Source organism: Vulpes vulpes, chromosome X, assembly GCF_048418805.1.
Source record: "Vulpes vulpes isolate BD-2025 chromosome X, VulVul3, whole genome shotgun sequence".
Classification (NCBI taxonomy): domain Eukaryota; kingdom Metazoa; phylum Chordata; class Mammalia; order Carnivora; family Canidae; genus Vulpes; species Vulpes vulpes.
The window spans coordinates 43,523,654-43,544,979 of NC_132796.1; the positions used below are offsets into that span (position 1 = coordinate 43,523,654).

Genomic DNA, 21,326 nt, shown 5'->3' on the forward strand with positions numbered 1-21,326 from the left:
GAAATGTCAAGTCAAAAGTGCCTTTAGAACAGCCAAATACAAAAGTTCAGCAGGAAGCTAAATATGCCCTTCCTTTTGATGATTGTTGCACTGTTTCTCTTGTCCTAATATTCACCTACAAATAGGCTCCTAAATCTCTGTGCAACACTTCTGAATTAGACAAGCATATCCCCCACTTGCAGAAAGGGATCCAGAAAATGGGAGAAGAAATTTAACTTCACACACCCAAAATTATTTCACACTCTTTTTACTAAAAGAATAGACTTTTATTAAGCACTGTAAGTTTCTTTCCATCAGCATTAACAGAACAACAGACCAATTCCATCACAGAACAACTCCTGAGACATTTTCATTCCTTTCTGAAACACTTCCAGAAACTCCTGCAGTTTCCCCTAAGAAGCATCCATTCAAACTTACATTAATAAACTATGGAGCTTTTGTGGTGAGGTGAGCCAAAAAGGCAGGGAATTTGGAATCTGGGAGTGGGAAAGAGAAATACATATTATCCATCCACTAAACACACTGTCAAGAGCACAGGAGAAGAGATACTAACACAGGAAAAAACAATGAAAGAATTTACTTTTGTCAATAACATCATTTATCAGAGAGCACTAAAAACCATTGACTCCTTGCAGTTACAGTTTCTTTAACCTAGTATGTTATATTAAAAACAGAAGAGAATAGGATAAAATAAAAGGAGGGGAAGTGTCTTTGGGGAAATAACTAAAATGAAATCATCAGATTTGGCAGGGTTGTGAGAGATTAATAAAATCTGAAATATTTAATTTGCTTCATTTACATGAAAATTCACTAGTCATTAGTTACTACCAACACGGACAAAAAGAGCATCTATAAAAGTACAAGGGCAATGTCAAAAGCTGAAATGGGCACCCTAGCATAGGGGGTATTTTATTTTGCCTTTAAATTGGAAAAGATGATTTTGTAAAAAAAATGAAGTTATCTTCTTAAAACATCAAAATAACCTCTGACAATATTGAAGGTAATTAGCAGTAATAAGGGAATAGTGCACTGAGCTCTACCTGCCCCAGCAGACTACTGCAATTAGCCAACGGGAAGATAATGGAAAGTCAAATTAAAGATGCCAAGGTCAGGAGAGGGAGAAAAATATGGAGTGACATACAATGGAACAGTGAAAACTTACCCCCTGCCCACAAACCCCAAGCATATTTAGGAAATATGCATCAGGAAGTAAATAAGTATAATGATTAAACCTTAGTAGAATTATACTAGCTACTTTAAACAGTGGTCTACTTGTATTGTCGTTTCAAAGGAGGGGAGTCTTAGAGACTGAAAGGGTAGCAGTGACATGCCCACACAAGCCTTCTAAGGTTCCAAGGGACTGGATCACTATAACCAAACCGTTACTTCCACATTCTTCCTACCCTATGTAAGCATTCCTCCCCCCACCCTCCCACCCCCGCCTTAACCACCCTCCCTAATGCCTTGTCTGGCTATTTTTCTCAGTGATCAAAAAAAGTTAATGTGACTTGGCCAATCAGTAATGCTAGAAAATCAAGATGGAGACTGAAATCAAATGTCACTGGCCAGAGCCAGTGCCATTTCTTGGGCTTTAAAGTCTACCCAAAGTCCTCCTGGCTCAAAATGAAAATGATTCAAGTAGGCAAAAGTTTGTTAGGCCTGGTTCTGACCAGACTGGCCACTGGATAAGGGTGGGAGTTATAGGCTGACCCTAAGACATACCAGGAGAAATCAAGAAGAACTGCAAGTCCTTGGAAATCAGTGGCTATATACAACCAGGATGCTTTTGCTTGTGGCCCTTTTGCTTGTGATCCAGGGGTCATTTCTGGGGGTTCCTATATGATTTTGTTCAAGAGAGGCCACACACATTATAGTAAGAAATGGAACTTCAAGGAAAGGATGAAAGTCTCTTCAAGTGATACAGCAAAGATCAGACCCACCTTCCCCAATTTGCCCTCAGATAAGAAAAAGTTCATCTTTCAGTAATGAACCTTAGCCTTTCCAGCTCCTAAACTGTATATTTTGGCAGATAAATTAAAATATAGGATGTGGCCCTTTATGGTTCTTTATTACAGTCTTCCAAACCCAAAAATGCTGAATCCAAATCAAGGTTGGAAGTGAGCCACTTATTTCACCTTGGGGCAGGCTAGGAGAAAGCAGAGGTATGTGGAAGGGAGAAAAGCAAGCCTTTTGGCAAACTGGAATCATCCCTGTCAAAGCAGCAATTTTACTTCTCACAGTGAATGCCTATAAAATAAGAAAATTTCCTAAGGCTGTGAGAGTTAACAATACTGTCATTTGATTGTGTTGAATAGATTCAAGATGCACAGAAACAGCAACTGAAGAAAATACCTTTCCATATAACTCTAAGCACTTCCTATTAGAAAATGGTGTCTATATATTCTATTTAACTCAGCTCAGTAATTCTGGTTATTTTTAGAGCTTCAAAGATTCCTCCCTCTGTGGCTCCAGAAAGAAATTTCCTAGCCATCTAAGTTCATTACCAAATCCCTTTCTTGCTGGACACAGAAATCCTAACCTTCAAGATATTTGTGAAAGGCTGGGCAGGTCCAAAAGAAGAGGGGAGACCAAATTAAGGGAGCAAATTCCAAAGAGGAGGTTTTTGTTTATGCTTTGTTCTTGGTTCTATCTTGCTAGGTGTGCATACTTGTCATCTTGCTTGGTTTATGTAAGTGTCTGGGCAGAGGGCGAGGCATTCTAGGGCCTCCTCCCCCTACAAGTTGTGGGTTCTTTTACACTGGGTCAGACTAGGATTAAGAGTCTGAGACTGTTTCCAATCTCTCATGATGAACTCATATTAAGTGGGCAGTGAGCAAATAGCCTTCTGGTTGTCTAGAAAAAAATCACCAAGGACCTACTGTGGGTTAAGGTACATGGGGTTTTTCAAAAAGAGAGAGAAACCCTGCTAGAAGTCTAGTCAGTTGAATTCCTGTAGAAATGGTACTTCTTGGGCAAGAATATCACAAAGCCCAAAAGGAGATGTGTAAGGCTAGAAGCCTCAGTTCCTGAATGAAGACACAATGCTAATCTGTTGTAAGCCATGTTCCCATCTCTCATACTGAAGCTGCTGAGGAGGGAAACTGGAAATGCAAGTTTGTCTCAAGAGTATCTCTGGCAAGGAAGAACAGCTTTTTTTTTTTTTTTGTCCTGGGCAGATTCTGGCCTCTTCAGGGGCTGGGAGCCTTTCCAGAATACCCCTAAAGGCCTGAGCCAGAGTCCTCTGAAGTCTTCCTTGCAAAGCAAATGAAAAGATCTAGTAGTCAAAATGTCAATGAACAAATAAAACGATCTAGGCATGTAAAATCAAATTGTCGATTTCTTCACACTTCCCTACCCCATCTTTCCAATGCTAGTCTTCTCTCCTTCAGGGATTCATGGCAATCAACTCTAGCCTAAGGCCAGTTTGACCCAGGAGTTCCAGATGAGATTTCCTCCAAATTGGCTGCAAGCCTAGGCAATCACCTCTCATCCCCTTTCTCTCTCTGACTAGGCTGTTCCTGCAGAAGGAAATGCCCGAATCTTCCCCACCCCATTCCAACCTCTTGTGTTCACTATATGGGATGTGAGGGCTCTGTTCAAGATTAAACTTGTGACAACCCAACTATTTGTTGTTCTGAACAGGCAATCTCTGGAAAGTACTTTTTGTCTGCTTTAGAGAAGCCCATCTTCTCATAACCGATGGGCTGCGACTCAGTAAGGATTTTAAAGTGTGGTCTTTTGGAAAGAACCACTTCCATAGCAGTGGAAGCATTTCTGGAAAACTCAGTAAATCCTCTGGGATATCACCATGTATGTATGCATGTGTGTATACATGCACACATGCACACAAACACATATATTTATATATATAAAATATGTATAGATAAATAGATCTGTCTCTTTATATAAAGGGTATGTGTATGCATATAGATACACACATTCATATATACATCCACCCATACACACCCACACATCCCCCCCCCCCACAGTCTTTTGAGTTCCCTTTCATACTCAGTTTCAATACACTGATTCCCACCCTTTCAGGGTGTGGGCAGCAGGGAGTGGGTGAACTGCACCACATCTTCTATTTTACAAACAATGTATTAGTTCAGAGGCAGGAAAAATCTGCCGAGTACTTTTCTGACTCAGTAGAATCCCCCAGTACAAAGGCCATTGGTAGTTTTCTTTTTAAGTGTATAAAATAAAAAATAAAATAAAATAAAATAAAATAAAATAAAATAACCAGTACTATTTCGCTTCCCTGAAAACATTTACCTATCTGATTGTCAGGCCAGAGTTAGAGGCAGTGGTATAAAATCTTGGGTTAGGTGAATGGGAGAAAGGTATGGATTATATACCAAGGTCCCACTACTTCTTAGAGGAAAAAGCAAGCTAGGAAACCACAGGCAGCAGTCCCTACCCCTACCATCCATGGGTTTTATAAATGAGTAACATGATGAAGACTCAGAAAACCAAAGCTGGAACTTTTCTATAGGGCCTTACATGATGACACCAGATTTCTGACAGACACTGCCTTACTACACTCCCAGGGGAGGCAAAGAGAATACTGGCACTACATATTCAATTTGAAAATAGGAGCTAGTCCTTTTACCATTCATCTTTGCCCAGAGCTTCCCTAGAAGCAGACCACTAAGTCTGGAGGTCCAGAAAAAGACAGGGAAAGGGAAAAGATGAATAAACCAGGACATCCCAATAAAATGCTGGATAAATCTAGGCTAAGCATTTATGTCCTCCTCTAACTTGGGCCTACAATCAGAAAAGTATAGGTTTTCCTCTCTTCCTGATCTGCTGAAGCCATCTTCTCATTATTCCTCCTTCTGTTGTGCCACAGTTCCTAGCTTTTGCTCTCTTAAGCGGCTCTTCTCCCCATTCTTCACAGGGAAGTAGCGGTTACCATTATTACACATGTTGCTGTCCCTGGATAAGGCACATTGTGATGGAGTTGGAAGATGATGACCACTCTTCTCTTCTTTAATCAATGTGCCATTGTTTCCATTTACCTGTGAGTGGGACCGACCCTGATGAGGCTCCAGGGATTTAGAAACTCCATCTGAAGTGCCCTGTCAAAAACAGAGAGAGTCCGTGGAAATGGTAATCCCAAACTGGCTGACACTTCCCAAGCATGTTTGGACAGCCTTTGGAAGCTGCTTCAGTTCTTCAAAAACAGCAGAAAGCCCAAAGCTTGTTACCACCTAGTAGTACACTCTGATAACTGTCCTGAGAACTTAAGGTGACAACAGATGGATTTGACCGAAACTCAATGGCCATGGCAACATAATAATGACACAACTATCATTTATAAAGCTTTGAAATATACTTTTCTAATGCTAGCAGGAACCCTAAATGGTAGATATGATGCCCCATTTACAGATGAGGAAGCTGAGGCTCAGAAAGATTAAAGTACCTTGCTCATGGAGACTCAGATAGAAAGTAGTAGGGCCAGGATTCCATGCCAGGTGGGTCAGCCTCTAAAGTCTATTCTCTTAACTGCTGCACAATACTGTCCAATGTTGACAACTGGACATGTAAATGAAAGCAAAGGAAAGCAAACCAGAAGATCTCTGTGCACTATTCCACAGAATCTTTCATAACAGAAAATAATCACCTGTTTTTCTGTTGATTTCAGGGATGTGACTGCTTTTGAAATACTAATGACATGAACTGCATTACCTTGCAATGCAGGGCTTTCTCTCCATGAATGTTATTAGGAAAATAGCAGCTTCCGATTGCTAAGGGGTTGGGCGTGCCAGGTACTCTGTGGTTCATTTTATGGATAAAGTAAATGAGGCTCAAAAAAAAAAAAAAGGTAAAATGATTTGCCCGAGGTCACTAGCATGCCGAGACTTGAATCCAAGGCTATTTGACTCCAAAAACCTCATTCTTTCCACTAAGATACAATATATAATGGAAATCTAATACCTATGGAATTTGTGGTCAATTATAAATAATAACTGAATTTTTATTGAGTACTTCCTATGTTACAGGTCCTGTGATAAACACTTAACAAATATCATTTAATACTCATAAATGATTCTGTGAGATAGATACCAATTTCTCCATTTTACAGACGAGGAAACTAGGGCACAGAGAAGCTTGGTAACTTGTGTAAGGTTACAGAACTGATAAGTGGTAGAGCCTGATTCAAAGCTAGATGCTTTGGCTCCAAAATCTGTACAACATGGGCATTACTATGAAGTGTTGCTCAAGAACCTGGAAATAAGATGAAACTAGTAAAAATCCACACAATGGATGGAATTAGCCACCTGAGGGAGTCTGCAAAGAAATAAAACATTACCAGTAAGTGACTTAAGAAAATATACGATACTCCAGTGGCCTAGAAATAATCTCAAGAAGACAGGACTATGGGGGCAGCTGGCTGGCTCAGTCAGAAAGGCGTGTGACTCTTGATTTTGGGGTTGTGAGTCTGAGCCCCATGTTGGGTGCAGATATTAATACAAAAAAATAAATAAACTTAAAAAAAAGAACATAGGACTATAGGGTAAACAGATTTAATAAGGTGGAACAATGATCTCATGCTCTGAAGAAAGGACGAAAAAGGAGAAGCATTAAGGCAATCAGCAGCAGCTCTGTCCAGGAATGATGCCTTAGTTAAACACAAAGTCAACAAGAGAGTTTCCTTGGCCAGGCTACCTTTGGAGTAGATAAGAGTATCCCTAGTAATCTCAGCAAAGAGAAACTTAAGATCATCTACCATCCCTTCTTTTCCCTTAGTTTCTTCATCTGTAAAATATAGGAATAGTAGCTATGTTTTAAATTCCTATAAGGATTCAATGAGACACTTAGAACATGTTGTGCATGGCACACTATAAAAACTCAATAAATGCTAGCTAATATTATTGTTTTGATTCCCAAAACAATCCCAAGCAAACTTCTGATACCACAGTTTCTCTTGCAGCTTACACTTAAGAAAAGCAAGCTCTGATAGAAATGGTGAAGAGCATATGCACTAGGGTCAGCCAGACCTAAGTCTGAATCTTGTCTACCAATTAGAGTTGTTACACTTCAGTGGAATCAGGACAGCACAGGACTTTTGGAATCAGTCAGCTCAGACTGGAATGGCAATATAGATATTGACTTGATGGATAATTTTGGGCCTCAGTTTCCTCCTGTTTAAAATGGAGAATAATAAATACCTCACACGGATTTATAAGAGTGACCAGAAAAGAGTAAGTGCACAATATATAACAATAATTACTGCGGAAAGTACTTGATTGCGATAAAGTAGCATAAATTTGTATCTTTCACTAGATCTTTCACAGATCTTTCAGTGTCTTTTCACTCCCTCTCTTCTCCCCAGTGCTACTCTTTCAGCCACATCCACATAGCTATTTCTGTGATCTTAGTTAATATGAATCAACCTCTGAGAGATAGGATCTACTCTTATTCTACCAAAAAAAAAAAAAATCAGGTTTTTCAGACTGTATACCTAATGATCAGCCCTAAGTCATGATGGATTAATTGAGGCTGTATTACATTGTGGCAAGTTTTCCTTTGAGGTATAATCCTTTGTATCTTACTGAACAGCTTCTGGAAAAAGTTGAGAAGCTTTGGAAAAAATCCCTAAGTCCTTGCTCTCTGGCTTATGTGGAGGATTTACCATTCTATTTCCACTTTTAGCTCAAAATAACATTAAAGCAGATATGTTTTTGAGAAAACATTAGACAATGGGGATTAACATGGATACAATGAAGGCTGGCTGTATACAGAACTAATTTGGAACTGAGAACCTATGTCAAAGTTGCTTTGCAGTGTGGTCTCATAAAATGACCCTTGTGAAGATTAAAAACTGCATGTAAAATGTCTAGTAGAAGGTTTGTTAGAAAGGGGGCACTCAAGAAGCAGTACCTACTGGGGTGCCTGGGTGGCTCAGTTGGTTAAGCATCCTACTCTTGATTTCTGCTCAGATTAGGATCTCAGGGTCTATTGAGATTGAGTTCTGAAATGGGCTCCACACTGGGCATGGAGCCTGCTTAAGATTCTCTCTCTCCCTCTGCCTCTGCCCTTCCCCCTCCCCTGCTCATGTGCACTAAATAAATAAATGAATAAAGAAAGATAGAAAGAAAAGAAAGGAAGAAAAAAGAAAGAAAGAGAAAGAAAGAAAGAAAGAAAGAAAGAAAGGGTTGCTGCTATACTATGAGGAGCCCAGCAGTCTGAGTCTAGTAAAAGATTCTGGTTCACTACAAGATTAGGGTCTTCATATCTGGGGAAAGGGGCATGTCTAACAAAGATTGATGGAGACTGTGACAGAATTCAAGGTGAACAATAGAGGAAAATTTATGACCATTTTGAGCCATTAAGAATACACAAAATGGCAACACCTCCTTCCTTCTTGTATTCAGCAAAGGCCAAAGTTCAATTTTCTAAGCCTCTTGGGTAGTCCCTCAGAAAGCCTGGACAGCTGGCAATCCCACTGTTAACTTCACTTTGGCCCCTTTATGGCTGCACTTAGCACACACTATGCTAGGTATAGGTGTTCAGGACACAGTACCTGGTTTCTATCCTGTGGTCTCACTCAGGGAAAAGGATGACACTCTGCAGCACTGTGGAAACAGCCTGGGTAGGCTAACCCTCACTAAACAGCTAGAGAGCAAGAGAATGAAATCAAATGCTGGGAGAAGCTAGGAAAACAGTTTTCCATGCCTGATCTGGTCTTTTGCAAGTTAGCTGAAAAGACAGGAGGTGTCAAACAGGAGGTATCAAAATAGTGCTTACTTGTTTATTTCCTTTTTTGTGTCCTTTGGATCCTCTACCAGTCTGTTCTTTTCCATGCCTGTAGAAAGTGAGGGAAAAAGTGATCCTGAGGAACAGAGACAGCCCATACCCACATTTTCACTTAGTTAACTACTCACCTTCTCTAGGAAGTTTGACCCTCTTAGGTTAGATAGATGCCCCTCGTCCGTGTTACCACTGTAACCCTTTCTCTGATTTCTATATTATACTAAATTGTTCTGGATCCCATGTCCTCCTCTAGGGGGAAAACTTTTTCCCTGAGGCAGGGAACTTAGTGTACGTTTGCTGAACATTTAAACTGAAAACTGGCTTTAAAAATGCAAAGTTAGTTAATGCCTCTTACCTTAACAGAAGAATTCAATAGTTGGGCATTTCCCCAACGGCACCTTGATTGCCACTAGCTCATACCAACCTACTGGAATACATACCCTTTCCCCGGCCCACCGACAGAAACCACTTGCATGCCAAAAGAGCCTCGGCCCCTGGAGGACCTGCTGCCAGCCCACTGGCCCACAACCATCCCAGCAATCTCCAGTTTTCCTCCTTGGGGTGGGATTGGATGGAGACCTGGAAAGACAGGAAGAAGGGCAGTAATGAATGCTAAGGGCAAGGTAGAATAAGAGGTGGAACAAAAGATCCCATAGCCACCCCCCCTACTCTGCTTATTTCCATTTCTCTTTGATAAAGACTTGATGGCAACAACAAAGGTTCACAGTAGAAGCAAATTTAGGGACAGGGGGTTGAAGATCTGTAACACATCCACTTTAGCAAGTTGGGTGTGGATGATTCATTTTTCAGCTACAGAACCTGGCGCACAGTAGGTGTTCAATATTTGTTTTCAGAATGAATGTCCTAAAATCTAGTTTATTAGAAAATTATAAACTATAACCACTTTTATTTTCCTTTCTTTTTTCTTTTGATTAAAGTTTAGTTGACACGTTACTTTGGTTTCAGGTGTACAACATAGTGATTCGACAACTATAGATTTATGCTGTGCTCACCACAAGCGTAGCTACCATCTGTCCCTATACAACGCTAATATAATACCACTGACTATTCCGTATGCTATACCTTTTATCCCTGTGATTTATTCATTCCATAACTGGAAGCCTGTATCTCCCACTCCCTTCACCCATTTTACCCTTCCCTTTACCTTCCACCCCTCCCCTCTGGCAATCATCAGATTGTTCTGTGTTTACAGATTCTGCTTTTTGTTTGTTGGTTCATTTGGGCCAAAGCCACTTTTCATTTTCTTTTATGTTTTTATTTAAATTCTGGTTAGTGGGCAGCCCGGGTGGCTCAGCGGTTTAGCGCCGCCTTCAGTCCAGGGCGTGATCCTGGAGACCCAAGATTGAGTCCCATGTGGGGCTCCCTGCATGGAGCCTGCTTCTCCCTCTGCCTCTCTCTCTGTCTCTGTACCTCTCATGAATAAATAAATAAAATCTTTTAAAAAATAAATTCTGGTTAGTTAATATAAAGTGGGCCCAAACCACTTTTGATTCAAATATATGTACCACTACACAATGGAAGCTCAGCCAAACCACCAAACTAAAATGAAAGTAATTTGTAATTAATAAGCAAGAACAGCAACAGTTGAAAACCAGAACCAATTTAAGACAAGAGAGCATATCTCCTTAAAACAGGAAATTCCAACTCTATATGTATGAGCTCATAAGCACAGTAGAGCTTCATCATTTGGCACAAAACGAAGCCTTCATAGAATACATGGTTCTAGTAAACCTTTAATTTTAGTTTATGGAAAATATCCGAATGTTAAAAACTCTTTGCTCACTTAGCAGATGGCCAGTAAAGAGCCCTTCATTCATATAGCAGTGGGAGTCTAAGAAACTAGGGTACTAGCTAGTCCGAAGGAGGTTAGAAAGACTTGCATTTGGGGATCTTACTGTGGCCTTTCAGGTGGCAAGAGGCTCCTAATGGACCAGCAGTAACTGGAGACCAGGCATCACTAGGAGCTGGGACAATAGCAAGGACCTCCCAAGAACTTAGCCTTAATTAAGGCTGTCTTCTGAGACACAATAAAGTCAACAGGCAAAGAATGAGAGCAAGGTCTCTAAAGTCAGCGTCAAGGAATAGAATGAATGGCTGGCTGCCTGGTTTGTAAGACTTGATCATTACCTGACTGAACAGAGCAGACATTCACACTGCTCATCTAAGTAGAGTCTTGAACTAAATATGCATACTGAAATTTGACCCTAAATTTAAGACAAACTTCATCTTCCAGATTTATTACTTTTAAAATGATGAGCAAGAGACAACAAACATCTTCAACCATAGTAACACTCCCACATGATCAAAGTGTGGGTATTTCATGTTAAAATATCCCTATTAAAGATATCTTGCTTCACCAAGGTTGTCTGAATTATTAGGATCAGTATCTCAGCTACCTAAGCATGACTGCCTATTCACCATTAAGCCACAGCTCAGGTGTCAAACACACACACCATAAATTTATATATATATATATATATATATATATATATATATATATATATATATATATAAAAATATATATGTGTGTGTGTGTATGTGTATGTATTTGTTTTTTTCACTAAATTGCAATCCCCTGGCAGCCATGGACTGTGACTTATTTCACTCCAAACTTCTGGAAATGTGTCAGGTCTACTCCCAGAGTGAAAATGGGTACCTCAGGGTATGGTTGTCTGTGGACATTGGTCATATACTCTTATTTCCCATTTGGTCTTTCTGTAAGCTCCTATGTACAACTCCTATGTACAACTGCCTATGGAATGAGTGAGCTAACCAGCAACTATGATGATCCTGTTCACTTGAGATATATTTCTCAGAAGTAATAAAGCAGCTCCTGGCTACTATATTGGTTACTTTGAGCTTGGTTGGTGACAGTCAAATCCTTAGGGACCAGCCACCACTATGGTGCATGGTCTGGGAAGTCAGTGGACTTTATTTCCTAGGCTACACCCCTCCCTGTCAATAAGCTCCTCGTCAAACTACTGCAACCTAGCACAGAAGAATTACTGGATGAGTATTATGAAACAGATTGAAGGTGACAAATACCTCATTCTTAGATACTGACCTGGAAATCCCCGACTCCTTCCTTGAGGGGGTGGTGGCATTGAGCCCATGGCTCGGGAATAAAGTGAAACAGGGTAGAGAGAGGGCACCATGGGAGGCACAAAAGTAGGTGATTGAAGTAGAGCAGAAGGTGGTGGATGGTTCATGTTGACTCCTTCAAGGATACTCTGTCTCATCTTTTCCACTTTGGTTGCCAGGTCAGCCTTCAAATGAAGAATGGAATTAATAACAGTAACTGTATAACAGTAATGGAATTAATAACAGTATAAAGATATATTTATTTATTTTTAGAGAGAGATGGGGTTGGGGGGCAGAGGGGCAGAGGAAGATAGAAAGAGAAACCCAAGCAGAGTCCAAGCTGAGCAAAGAGCACGACATGGGGCTCGATCTCATGACCCTGGATCATGACTCGAGCCAAAACCAAGAGTTGGACACTTAACCGATAATACCACCCATACTGTTGGTGCCCCAACAGCTGCCATTTTTTTAAACTTTTATATTTCAGGCACAGTAATGGGCACTCCAGGTACAGTTTCACAAATCTCTTCCCATTAAGAGAACTGAAGCCTGGAGTTAAATGGCTCAAGGAGCTATACCCAGGAAAACTTGCCTGGCACTATTTGCATGACACCAAACTATCATATCAGCTCTGTCCAAGGGCTTATGAGGCACGCTGACTAGGTCAAGGAAGACAAATGTGACTGTAAGTATTTACTGATGGTCTATCACACAACCAGAAATAGGCTAGATTAATTTTAATTTTTTAAAGATTTTATTTATTTATTCATGAGAGACACAGAGTGAGAGAGAGGCAGAGACACAGGCACAGGGAGAAGAAGGCTCCATGCAGGAAGCCTGACGTGGCACTTGATCCTGGAACTCCAGGATCATGCCCTGGGCCGAAGGCAGGCGCTAAATCACTGAACCACCCACGGATCCCCACTAGATTATTTTTTAAAGGGGGAGATAACAGAATGAGGTGAAAGAGAAAAGAATAAAACCTGACATATGCAAAGCTTTTTAACCTTCTTCGTCATACCCAGGATCAGAGACCTGGTTTGCTCACTTAGCAGATGATCTCTGTCTAGGATAAGTCCATGCTTCTAGTTCAGAGGTCAGCAAACCTGTTCTGAAAAGGGCCAGATAGGATTTGTAGGCCATACTGTATCTGTCACAATTATATAACTCTGCTATTGTGGTGGTAAAGCAGCCATGGACAATATATTAATGAATGAATGTGGCTGTGTTCCAATGAAACCTTACTGGCATAAAAATTCCAAGTTTCAAATTTTGAAGTAGTTTGCCAACCCCTGTTCAACCTCAGCTCATTTCCCCCAAATGTATCCAGGAATAAGTAAGGGTGCCTTTCCTCATCTTTCCTAAGGTTTCACTGTAAAAAATTTCCTGCTTCTACTCTGTCATCTACTTTACTACCCTCTCCTAGTTCCAAACATAGTTTCTTTTCCAAAGATATCATCACTTAGAAGAGTGGCTTACAGTTTTTAGCAAATAAGGGAAATGAAATTTGAAGAAATGGAGGAAATGCATATAGTATATCTGAGTATTCCATGGGAAAGAAATACACAGAGTAAGAAAACAATATGAAAATTTGGAGGAGGGGCAAGATGGCAGAAGAGTAGGGTCCCCAAGTCACCTGTCCCCACCAAATTACCTAGAAAACTTTCAAATCATCCTGAAAACCTACAAATTCGGCCTGAGATTTAAAGAGAGAACAGCTAGAATGCAACAGTGAGAAGAGTTCGCGCTTCTATCAAATACAACTTGTTTTTGGCTACTCGGCACTGAGCAAAATGACTAAAAGAAAGAACTCACCTCAAAATAAAGAATCAGAAACAGCTCTCTCTCCCAAAGAGTTACAAAATTTAGATTACAATTCGCGTCAGAAAGCCAATTCAGAAGCACAATTATAAAGCTACTGGTGGCTCTAGAAAAAAGCATAAAGGAATCAAGAGACTTCATGACTCCAGAATTTTTTTTTTTTATGACTCCAGAATTTATATCTAATCAGGCAGAAATTAAAAATCAATTAAATGAGATGCAATCCAAAATAGAGGTCCTAACGACAAGGGTTAACAAGGTGGAAGAACGAGTGAGTGACACAGAAGACAAGTTGATGGCAAAGAGGGAAACTGAGGAAAAAAGAGGAAAACAATTAAAAGATCCTGAGGATAGGTTAAGGGAAATAAATGACAGCCTCAGAAGGAGAAAAATCTACATTTAATTGGGGTTCCCGAGGGCGCCAAAAGGGACAGAGGGCCAGAATATGTACTTGAACAAACCATAGCTGAAAACTTTCCTAATCTGGGAAGGGAAACAGGCATTCAGATCCAGGGGATAGAGAGATCCCCCCTAAAATCAATAAAAACCACTCAACACCTCGACATTTAATAGTGAAGCTTGCAAATTCCAAAGATAAAGAGAAGATCCTTAAAGCAGCAAGAGACAAGACATCCCTACCTTTTATGGGGAGAAGCATTAGGATAACAGCAGACCTCTCCAGAGACCTGGCAGGCCAGAAAGGGCTGGCGGAATGTATTCAGGGTCCTAAATAAGAAGAACATGCAGCCAAAAATACTTTATCCAGCAAGGCTCTCATTCAGAATAGAAGAGATAAAGAGCTTCCAAGACAGGCAGGAACTGAAAGAATATGTGACCACCAAACCAGTTATCCAAGAAATATTAAGGGGGACTCTCTAAAAGAAACAGGAAGTCCAAGGGAACAATCCACAAAGACAGGGACTGAATAGGTATCATGATGACACTAAATTCATATCTTTCAATAGTAACTCTAAACGTGAATGGGTTTAACGACCCCATCAAAAGGCGCAGGGTTTCAGACTGGATAAAAAAGGAAGACCCATCTATTTGCTGTCTACAAGAGACTCATTTTAGACATAAGGACACCTACAGCCTGAAAATAAAAGGTTGGAGAACCATTTAACATTCAAATGGCCCTCAAAAGAAAGCAGGGGTAGCCATCATTATATCAGATAAACTAAAGTTTATCCCGAAGACTGTAGTAAGAGATGAAGAGGGACACTATATCATACTTAAAGGATCAATCCAACAAGAGGACTTAACAATCATCAATATTTATGCCCCGAATGTGGGAGCTGCCAAGTATATCAATCAATTAAAACCAAGGTAAACACATACTTAGATAATAATACACATATACTTGGTGACTTGAATGTAGCACTTTGTACAATCAACAGGTATTCTAAGCACAACATCTCCAAAGAAACAAGAACTTTAAATGATACACTGGACCAGATGGATTTCAAAGGTATTTACAGGACATTACATCCAAATGCAACTGAATACTCATTCTTCTCAAGTGCACATAGAACTTTCTCCAGAAGAGACCACATACTGGGTCACAAATCAGGTCTGAACCGATACCAAAAGATTGGGATCGTCCCCTGCATATTCTCAGACCATATTGCCTTGAAATTAGAACTAAATCACAACAAGAAGTTTGGAAGGATTTCAAGCACGGGGAGGTTAAGGACCATCCTGCTAAAAGATGAAAGGGCAAACCAGGAAATTAAAGAATTAAGGAAGAATTACAAAGATTCATGGAAACTAATGAGAATGAAGATACAACCCTTCAAAATCTTTGGGATGCAGCAACAGCAGTCCTGAGGGGGAAATACATCGCAATACAAGCATCCATCCAAAAATTGGAAAGAACTCAAATACAAAAGCTAACCTTGCACCTAAAGGAGTTGGAGAAAAACCGGCAAATAGATCCTACATCCAGCAGAAGAAGAGAGTTAATAAAGATTGGAGCAGAACTCAATGAAATAGAGACCAGAAGAACTGTGGAACAGATTAACAAAACCAGGAGTAGGTTCTTTGAAGGAATTAATAAGATAGATAAACCATTACCCATCCTTATTAAAAAGAGGACAGAAAAGACTCAAATTAATAAAATCATGAATGAGAAAGGAGAGATCACCACCAACACCAAGGAAATACAAATGATTTTAAAAACATATTATGAGGAGGTATATGCCAATAAATTAAGCAATCTAGAAGAAAGGGACACATTTCTGGAAAACCACAAACTACCAAAACTAGACCAGGAAGAAACAGAAAACCTGAACAGGCCAATAACCAGGGAGGAAATTGAAGCAGTCATCAAAAATGTCCCAAGACACAAAAGTCCAGGGCCAGATGGCTTCCCAGGCAAATTCTATCAAACGTTTAAAGAAGAAACCAGGGATCCCTGGGTGGCGCAGCGGTTTGGCGCCTGCCTTTGGCCCAGGGTGCGATCCTGGAGACCCGGGATCGAATCCCACATCAGGCTCCTGGTGCATGGAGCCTGCTTCTCCCTCCGCCTGTGTCTCTGCCTCTCTCTCTCTCTCTCTGTGACTATCAAAAATAAATAAGAAATTAAAAAAAAATTTTTTTTTTAAAAAAAAGAAGAAACCATACCTATTCTACTAAAGCTGTTCAGAAAGATAGAACGAGTTGGAATACTTCCAAACTCGTTCTATGAGGCCAGCATCACCTTCATTCCAAAACCAAAGACCCCACCAAAAAGGAGAATTATAGACCAATATCCCTGATGAACATGGATGCAAAAATTCTCAACAAGATACTAGCCAATAGGATCCAACAGTACATTAAGAAGATTATTCACCATGACTACAAGTGGGTTTTATCCCCAGGATGCAAGGCTTGCTCAACACTCGCAAAGCAATCAATGTGATAGATCATATCCACAAGAGAAAAAACAAGAACCATAGGATCCTCTCAATAGATGCAGAGAAAGCATTTGACAAAAGACAGCATCCAGGCCTGATCAAAACTCTGAAGAGTGTAGGGATAGAGGGAACATTCCTCAGCATCTTAAAAGCCATCAATGAAAAGCCCACAGCCAATATCATTCTCAATGGGGAAACACTGGGAGCCATTCTCCTAAGATCAGGAACACGACAGGGATGTCTACTCTCACCACTTCTATTCAACATAGGACTAGACGTCCTAGTCTCAGCAATCAGGCAACAAAAAGAAACAAAAGGCATTCAAATTGGCAAAGAAGAAGTCAAACTCTCCCTCTTCGCAGATGGCAGGATACTGTACATAGAGAACTGAAAAGCCTCCACCCCAAGATTGCTAGAACTCAAACAGCAATTTGGCAGTGTCCAGGATACAAAATCAATACCCAGAAAACAGTGGCATTTCTATACACTAACAATGAGACTGAAGAAAGAGAAATTAAGGAGTCATTCCCATTTACAATTACACCTAAAAGCATAAGATACCTAGGAATAAACCTAACCAAAGAGGTAAAGGATCTATACCCCCAAAACTACAGAACACTTCTGAAAGAAATGGAGGAAGACACAAAGAGATGGAAAAATTTCCATGCTCATGGATTGATTGGCAGAATTAAGATTGTGAAAATGTCAATGCTACCCAGGGCAATTTACACATTTAATGCAATCCCTATCAAAATACCATGGACTTTCTTCAGAGAGTTGGAACAAATCATCTTAAGATTTGTGTGTAAACACAAAAGACCCCAAATAGCCCGGGGAATATTAAAAAAAGAAAACCAGAGCTGGGGGCATCACAATGACAGATTTCAGGTTGTACTACAAAGCTGTGGTCATCAAGACACTGCGGTACTGGCACAAAAACAGACACATAGATCAATGGAACAGAATAGAGAATCCAGAAGTGGACCCTCAACTTTATGTTCAACTAATATTCGACAAAGGAGGAAAGACTATCTACAGGAAAAAAGTCTCTTCAATAAATGGTGGTGGAAAAATTGGACATCCACATGCAGAAGAATGAAACTGGACCATTCTCTTACACCATACACAAACATAAACTCAAAATGGATGAAAGATCTAAATGTGAGACAAGATTCCATCAAAATCCTAGAGGAGAACACAGGCAACACCCTTTTTGAACTCGGCCACAGTAACTTCTTGCAAGATACATCCACGAAGGCAAAAGAATCAAAAGCAAAAATGAACTATTGGGACTTCATCAAGATAAGAATCTTTTGCACAGCAAAAGAAACAATCAACAAAACTAAAAGACAACCTACAATAGGGGAGATGATATTTGCAAATGACCTATCAGATAAAGGGCTAGTATCCAAGATCTTGGATACTCAACAGCAATTAAACTCAACAGCAAAGAAACAAACAATCCAATCATGAAATGGGCAAAAGACATGAACAGAAATCTCACAAAGGAAGACATAGACATGGCCAACAAGCACATGAGAAAATGCTCCACATCACTTGCCATCAGGGAAATACAAATCAAAACCATGAGACACCACCTCACACCAGTGAGAATGGGAAAAATTAACAAGGCAGGAAACAACAAATGTTGGAGATGATGTGGAGATAGGGGAACCCTCTTTCACTGTTGGTGGGAATGTGAACTGGTGCAGCCACTCTGGAAAACTGTGGGGAGGTTCCTCAAAAAGTTAAAAATAGATCTGCCCTATGACCCAGGAATTGCACTGCTGGGGATTTACCCCAAAGATACAGATGCAGTGAAACGCCGGGACACCTGCACCCCGATGTTTACAGCAGCAATGTCCACAGTAGCCAAACTGTGGAAGGATCCTGGTGTCCATCGAAAGATGAATGGATAAAGAAGATGTGGTTTATGTATAGAATGAAATATTACTCAGCCATCAGAAACGACAAATACCCACCATTTGCTTTGACGTAGATGGAACTGGAGGGTATTAGGCTGAGTGAAATAAGTCAATTGGAGAAGGACAAACATTATATGGTCTCATTCATTTGGGGAATATAAAAAATAGTGAATGGGAATAAAGGGGAAAGGAGAAAAAATGAGTGGGAAATATCAGAAAGGGAGACAGACCATGAGAGACTCCTAACTCTGGGAAACGAACAAGGGGTGGTGGAAAGGGAGGTGGGGTGGGGGTGGGGGTGACTCAGTGATGGGCACTGAGGGGGTCACTTGATGGGATGAGCACTGGGTGTTATGCTATATGTTGGCAAATTGAACTCCAATTAAAAAATATGTAAAAAATAAAAATAAAAATTGAAGTAAAAAAAAAATAAAAGCAGGTGCACTTAAAAAAAAAAGAAAATTTGAAGTTCATAAGAAGCACTTTCCAAAATATGATTTTAAAACATGTCTGTATCAGACTCTGGGCCTTTGGGCTGATCCCTGAACAAGTTAGGTTAATGGCAGACACATCCTCCCACTTCTCCTACCTCCCCCTCCAATGTTTCTGCTCCTTTCCACCCTCTGCCCATTCATCCTTGCAGCAGATATCAGAGATGGCCCTTAGCTGCTGCCCAACTTGCTGGTACCTGGCCATCACAGAGCTCAACCAGGGATACTCGCTCTCGGCCTGCTTTAATTAACTTGCTCTGGAACAGCTTGCCATCGAAGTAAATCCAGGGGCAGCAGTGCTCCCAAGGGACTGGCTGGCCACAAGCATCATTAGCAAACAGAGCTGTGTCGACCCCACTCATGAAGAGAGCAGCAAGCTGGATCCCTCGGGCATCCAGTTTCTCAATCTGAAACCACCACAGAGGAAAAACTACCATTAAAAACTTACTGTTATTGGTTACATTTACTCTTATCCCTGTTGTGCTGAGTGTTCTAGTTAAATATGAACAGGTTGCCTTTTAATTACAGACACTTGAGTGCACACGTAGCTTCTATCTATGTCGTTCCTTAAGACAGTTTGAAAGATACTCATTACAAAAAAAACAAAGACATCAGCTTTAAAAACTTTAAGAAGACACCACTTTGAGATACCTTTTTTTGGCCGGTCAAATTAGAAGAGTTTAAAAACTAAGGACAGAAAGAACACTCAACGTTGATGAGAAACGTATATTACACTTAAGCAGTATGTCAGTAACCCTGAAAATGTCCACATTTGTTGACTCAGAAATTCTACTTTCAGGAATCTATTCTAAGGAAGTAGAGCTGTGAATAAAGCTCAATGCATAAAGATTTTAATGATAACATTACATATAATAGGGAAAAACTAAACCAAATGGCCAACATTATAATAATTCATATATATATATAATACATTTATTAAACTCTTTAAGACACAAAAATATGTGCTATGTCAAGTTTAAAAATACATTATGTAATTACATACATCATACCTCAACTATGTAGAAAAGGCATGACAAAAGATAAGGAAAACATCAAAATTTTGATATTTGTTATCTCAAGTCAACATGTTAGATGGCTTTAATGGGAAAATGGGAAGTGCTTGCGGGTCCCCTCCTGCATGTTATCGGGAGTCAGTAACTGCATTAGTGCCAAGCAATATTATACTTACTGTAAAAAGGAACCAACACTGTTTTCCTTAAACTGTTTTTTGTCTTTCCCTTAGTTAACCTCAGTTCAATTAAGATTTTGTAAGTCTTATTGGACCAGATCTTTTCCACGTTTATCCTGGGGCCTCAAAAGACCATGGCCACTGAAGTCAGGAGATGGGTGTCCTGCATTAATAGCTAATATTATTGGATACTATGTACTTAAAATATGCAAGACACCATTCTAAGTGTTTTGCATGGATTATTTTACTTAGTATCCTCATAACCATATAAGTAAGGAAACTGAAGCTACAGAGGTTAAGCAACCTACCCCAAATCACACAGCTAGGAAGTAATGAAGCCACGATTTAAACCCAAGGCAGCCTGTCTTCAGAGCCTGCCCTCTAACCTAGTATGCTCTAATGCTTTCAGTTATTTGGTGATTTACTTTCTTCCTTATGTTCTTCTAGACTTCCCTATAATGCCAATACATATTATTATAAAGGGAGGGTGGACATTTACTCAGAAACAGGACACTAGGGAAAATCCCCTGTAGTGTATCTTGCAAGAGTCAGAAACCTTATCACGGTTTGTGGCCATGACTTATTTGTACTATATAATATCCATCTTTTTTGTCCATTCTCACCCATCAGTATGGGAGCAATGGTGTAGGCACCTCTTTGGTTTTATTAACAGACATACATGTTTGGCCAAAGTAAATCAAACATTTACCTACAGAACTTACTGTTCTTCCCCGCTCCAGGGGAAAAAAGACCAAAAAAGAAAGCTATGAGCTCATAAAAGAAAGAGCTTAAGCGAGGGTAAATCAAATCACCTTGAGTTCTTGAAGTTGATCTGGTTCATAAAGCTGGGTAGATACTGCCTGGGCAAGGAAAGTGTCTAGCTCATGGCGATGCAGGATTCGACCACCAGGCCACTGAACCATGTACCTAGAAAATAAAAGCATTATTATTAAGCCACAAAGTCTCATTTATTCATTTCACAAACACTTACTAAGCTAAGAACCTATCATGGGCCAGACCCTGGGCTAGGTTTTAGCAATTCCAACAGAATAAAGTAAAAGAACCTCTGCCTCTGGTTGCTTACAGTCTGGGGGGTAGAGGAGACAGGTACATGCATCAACAATGACAGGAGAGTGTGGTTAAG

At 40.1% G+C, this 21,326-nt stretch overlaps 1 protein-coding gene across 2 annotated transcripts in view; it reads right to left on the reverse strand.

Annotated features, from left to right (window-relative positions):
* Positions 1-3,880: 3,880 nt before the first annotated feature.
* Positions 3,881-21,326, reverse strand: part of FAM120C (family with sequence similarity 120 member C) — a 163,707-nt gene continuing 146,261 nt past the window's right edge. The window contains exons 11-16 of one of the 2 annotated variants that reach the window (XM_072743380.1): positions 20,995-21,109; positions 19,191-19,400; positions 11,846-12,047; positions 9,201-9,339; positions 8,755-8,812; positions 3,881-5,081 (exon numbers count right to left, since the gene is read on the reverse strand). In XM_072743380.1, the coding sequence (XP_072599481.1) occupies positions 4,827-5,081; positions 8,755-8,812; positions 9,201-9,339; positions 11,846-12,047; positions 19,191-19,400; positions 20,995-21,109 (979 nt within the window). In that variant the 3' untranslated portion in view covers positions 3,881-4,826. The remainder of the gene's footprint in view (positions 5,082-8,754; positions 8,813-9,200; positions 9,340-11,845; positions 12,048-19,190; positions 19,401-20,994; positions 21,110-21,326) is intronic. The other variant, XM_072743382.1, reaches the window with a different exon arrangement.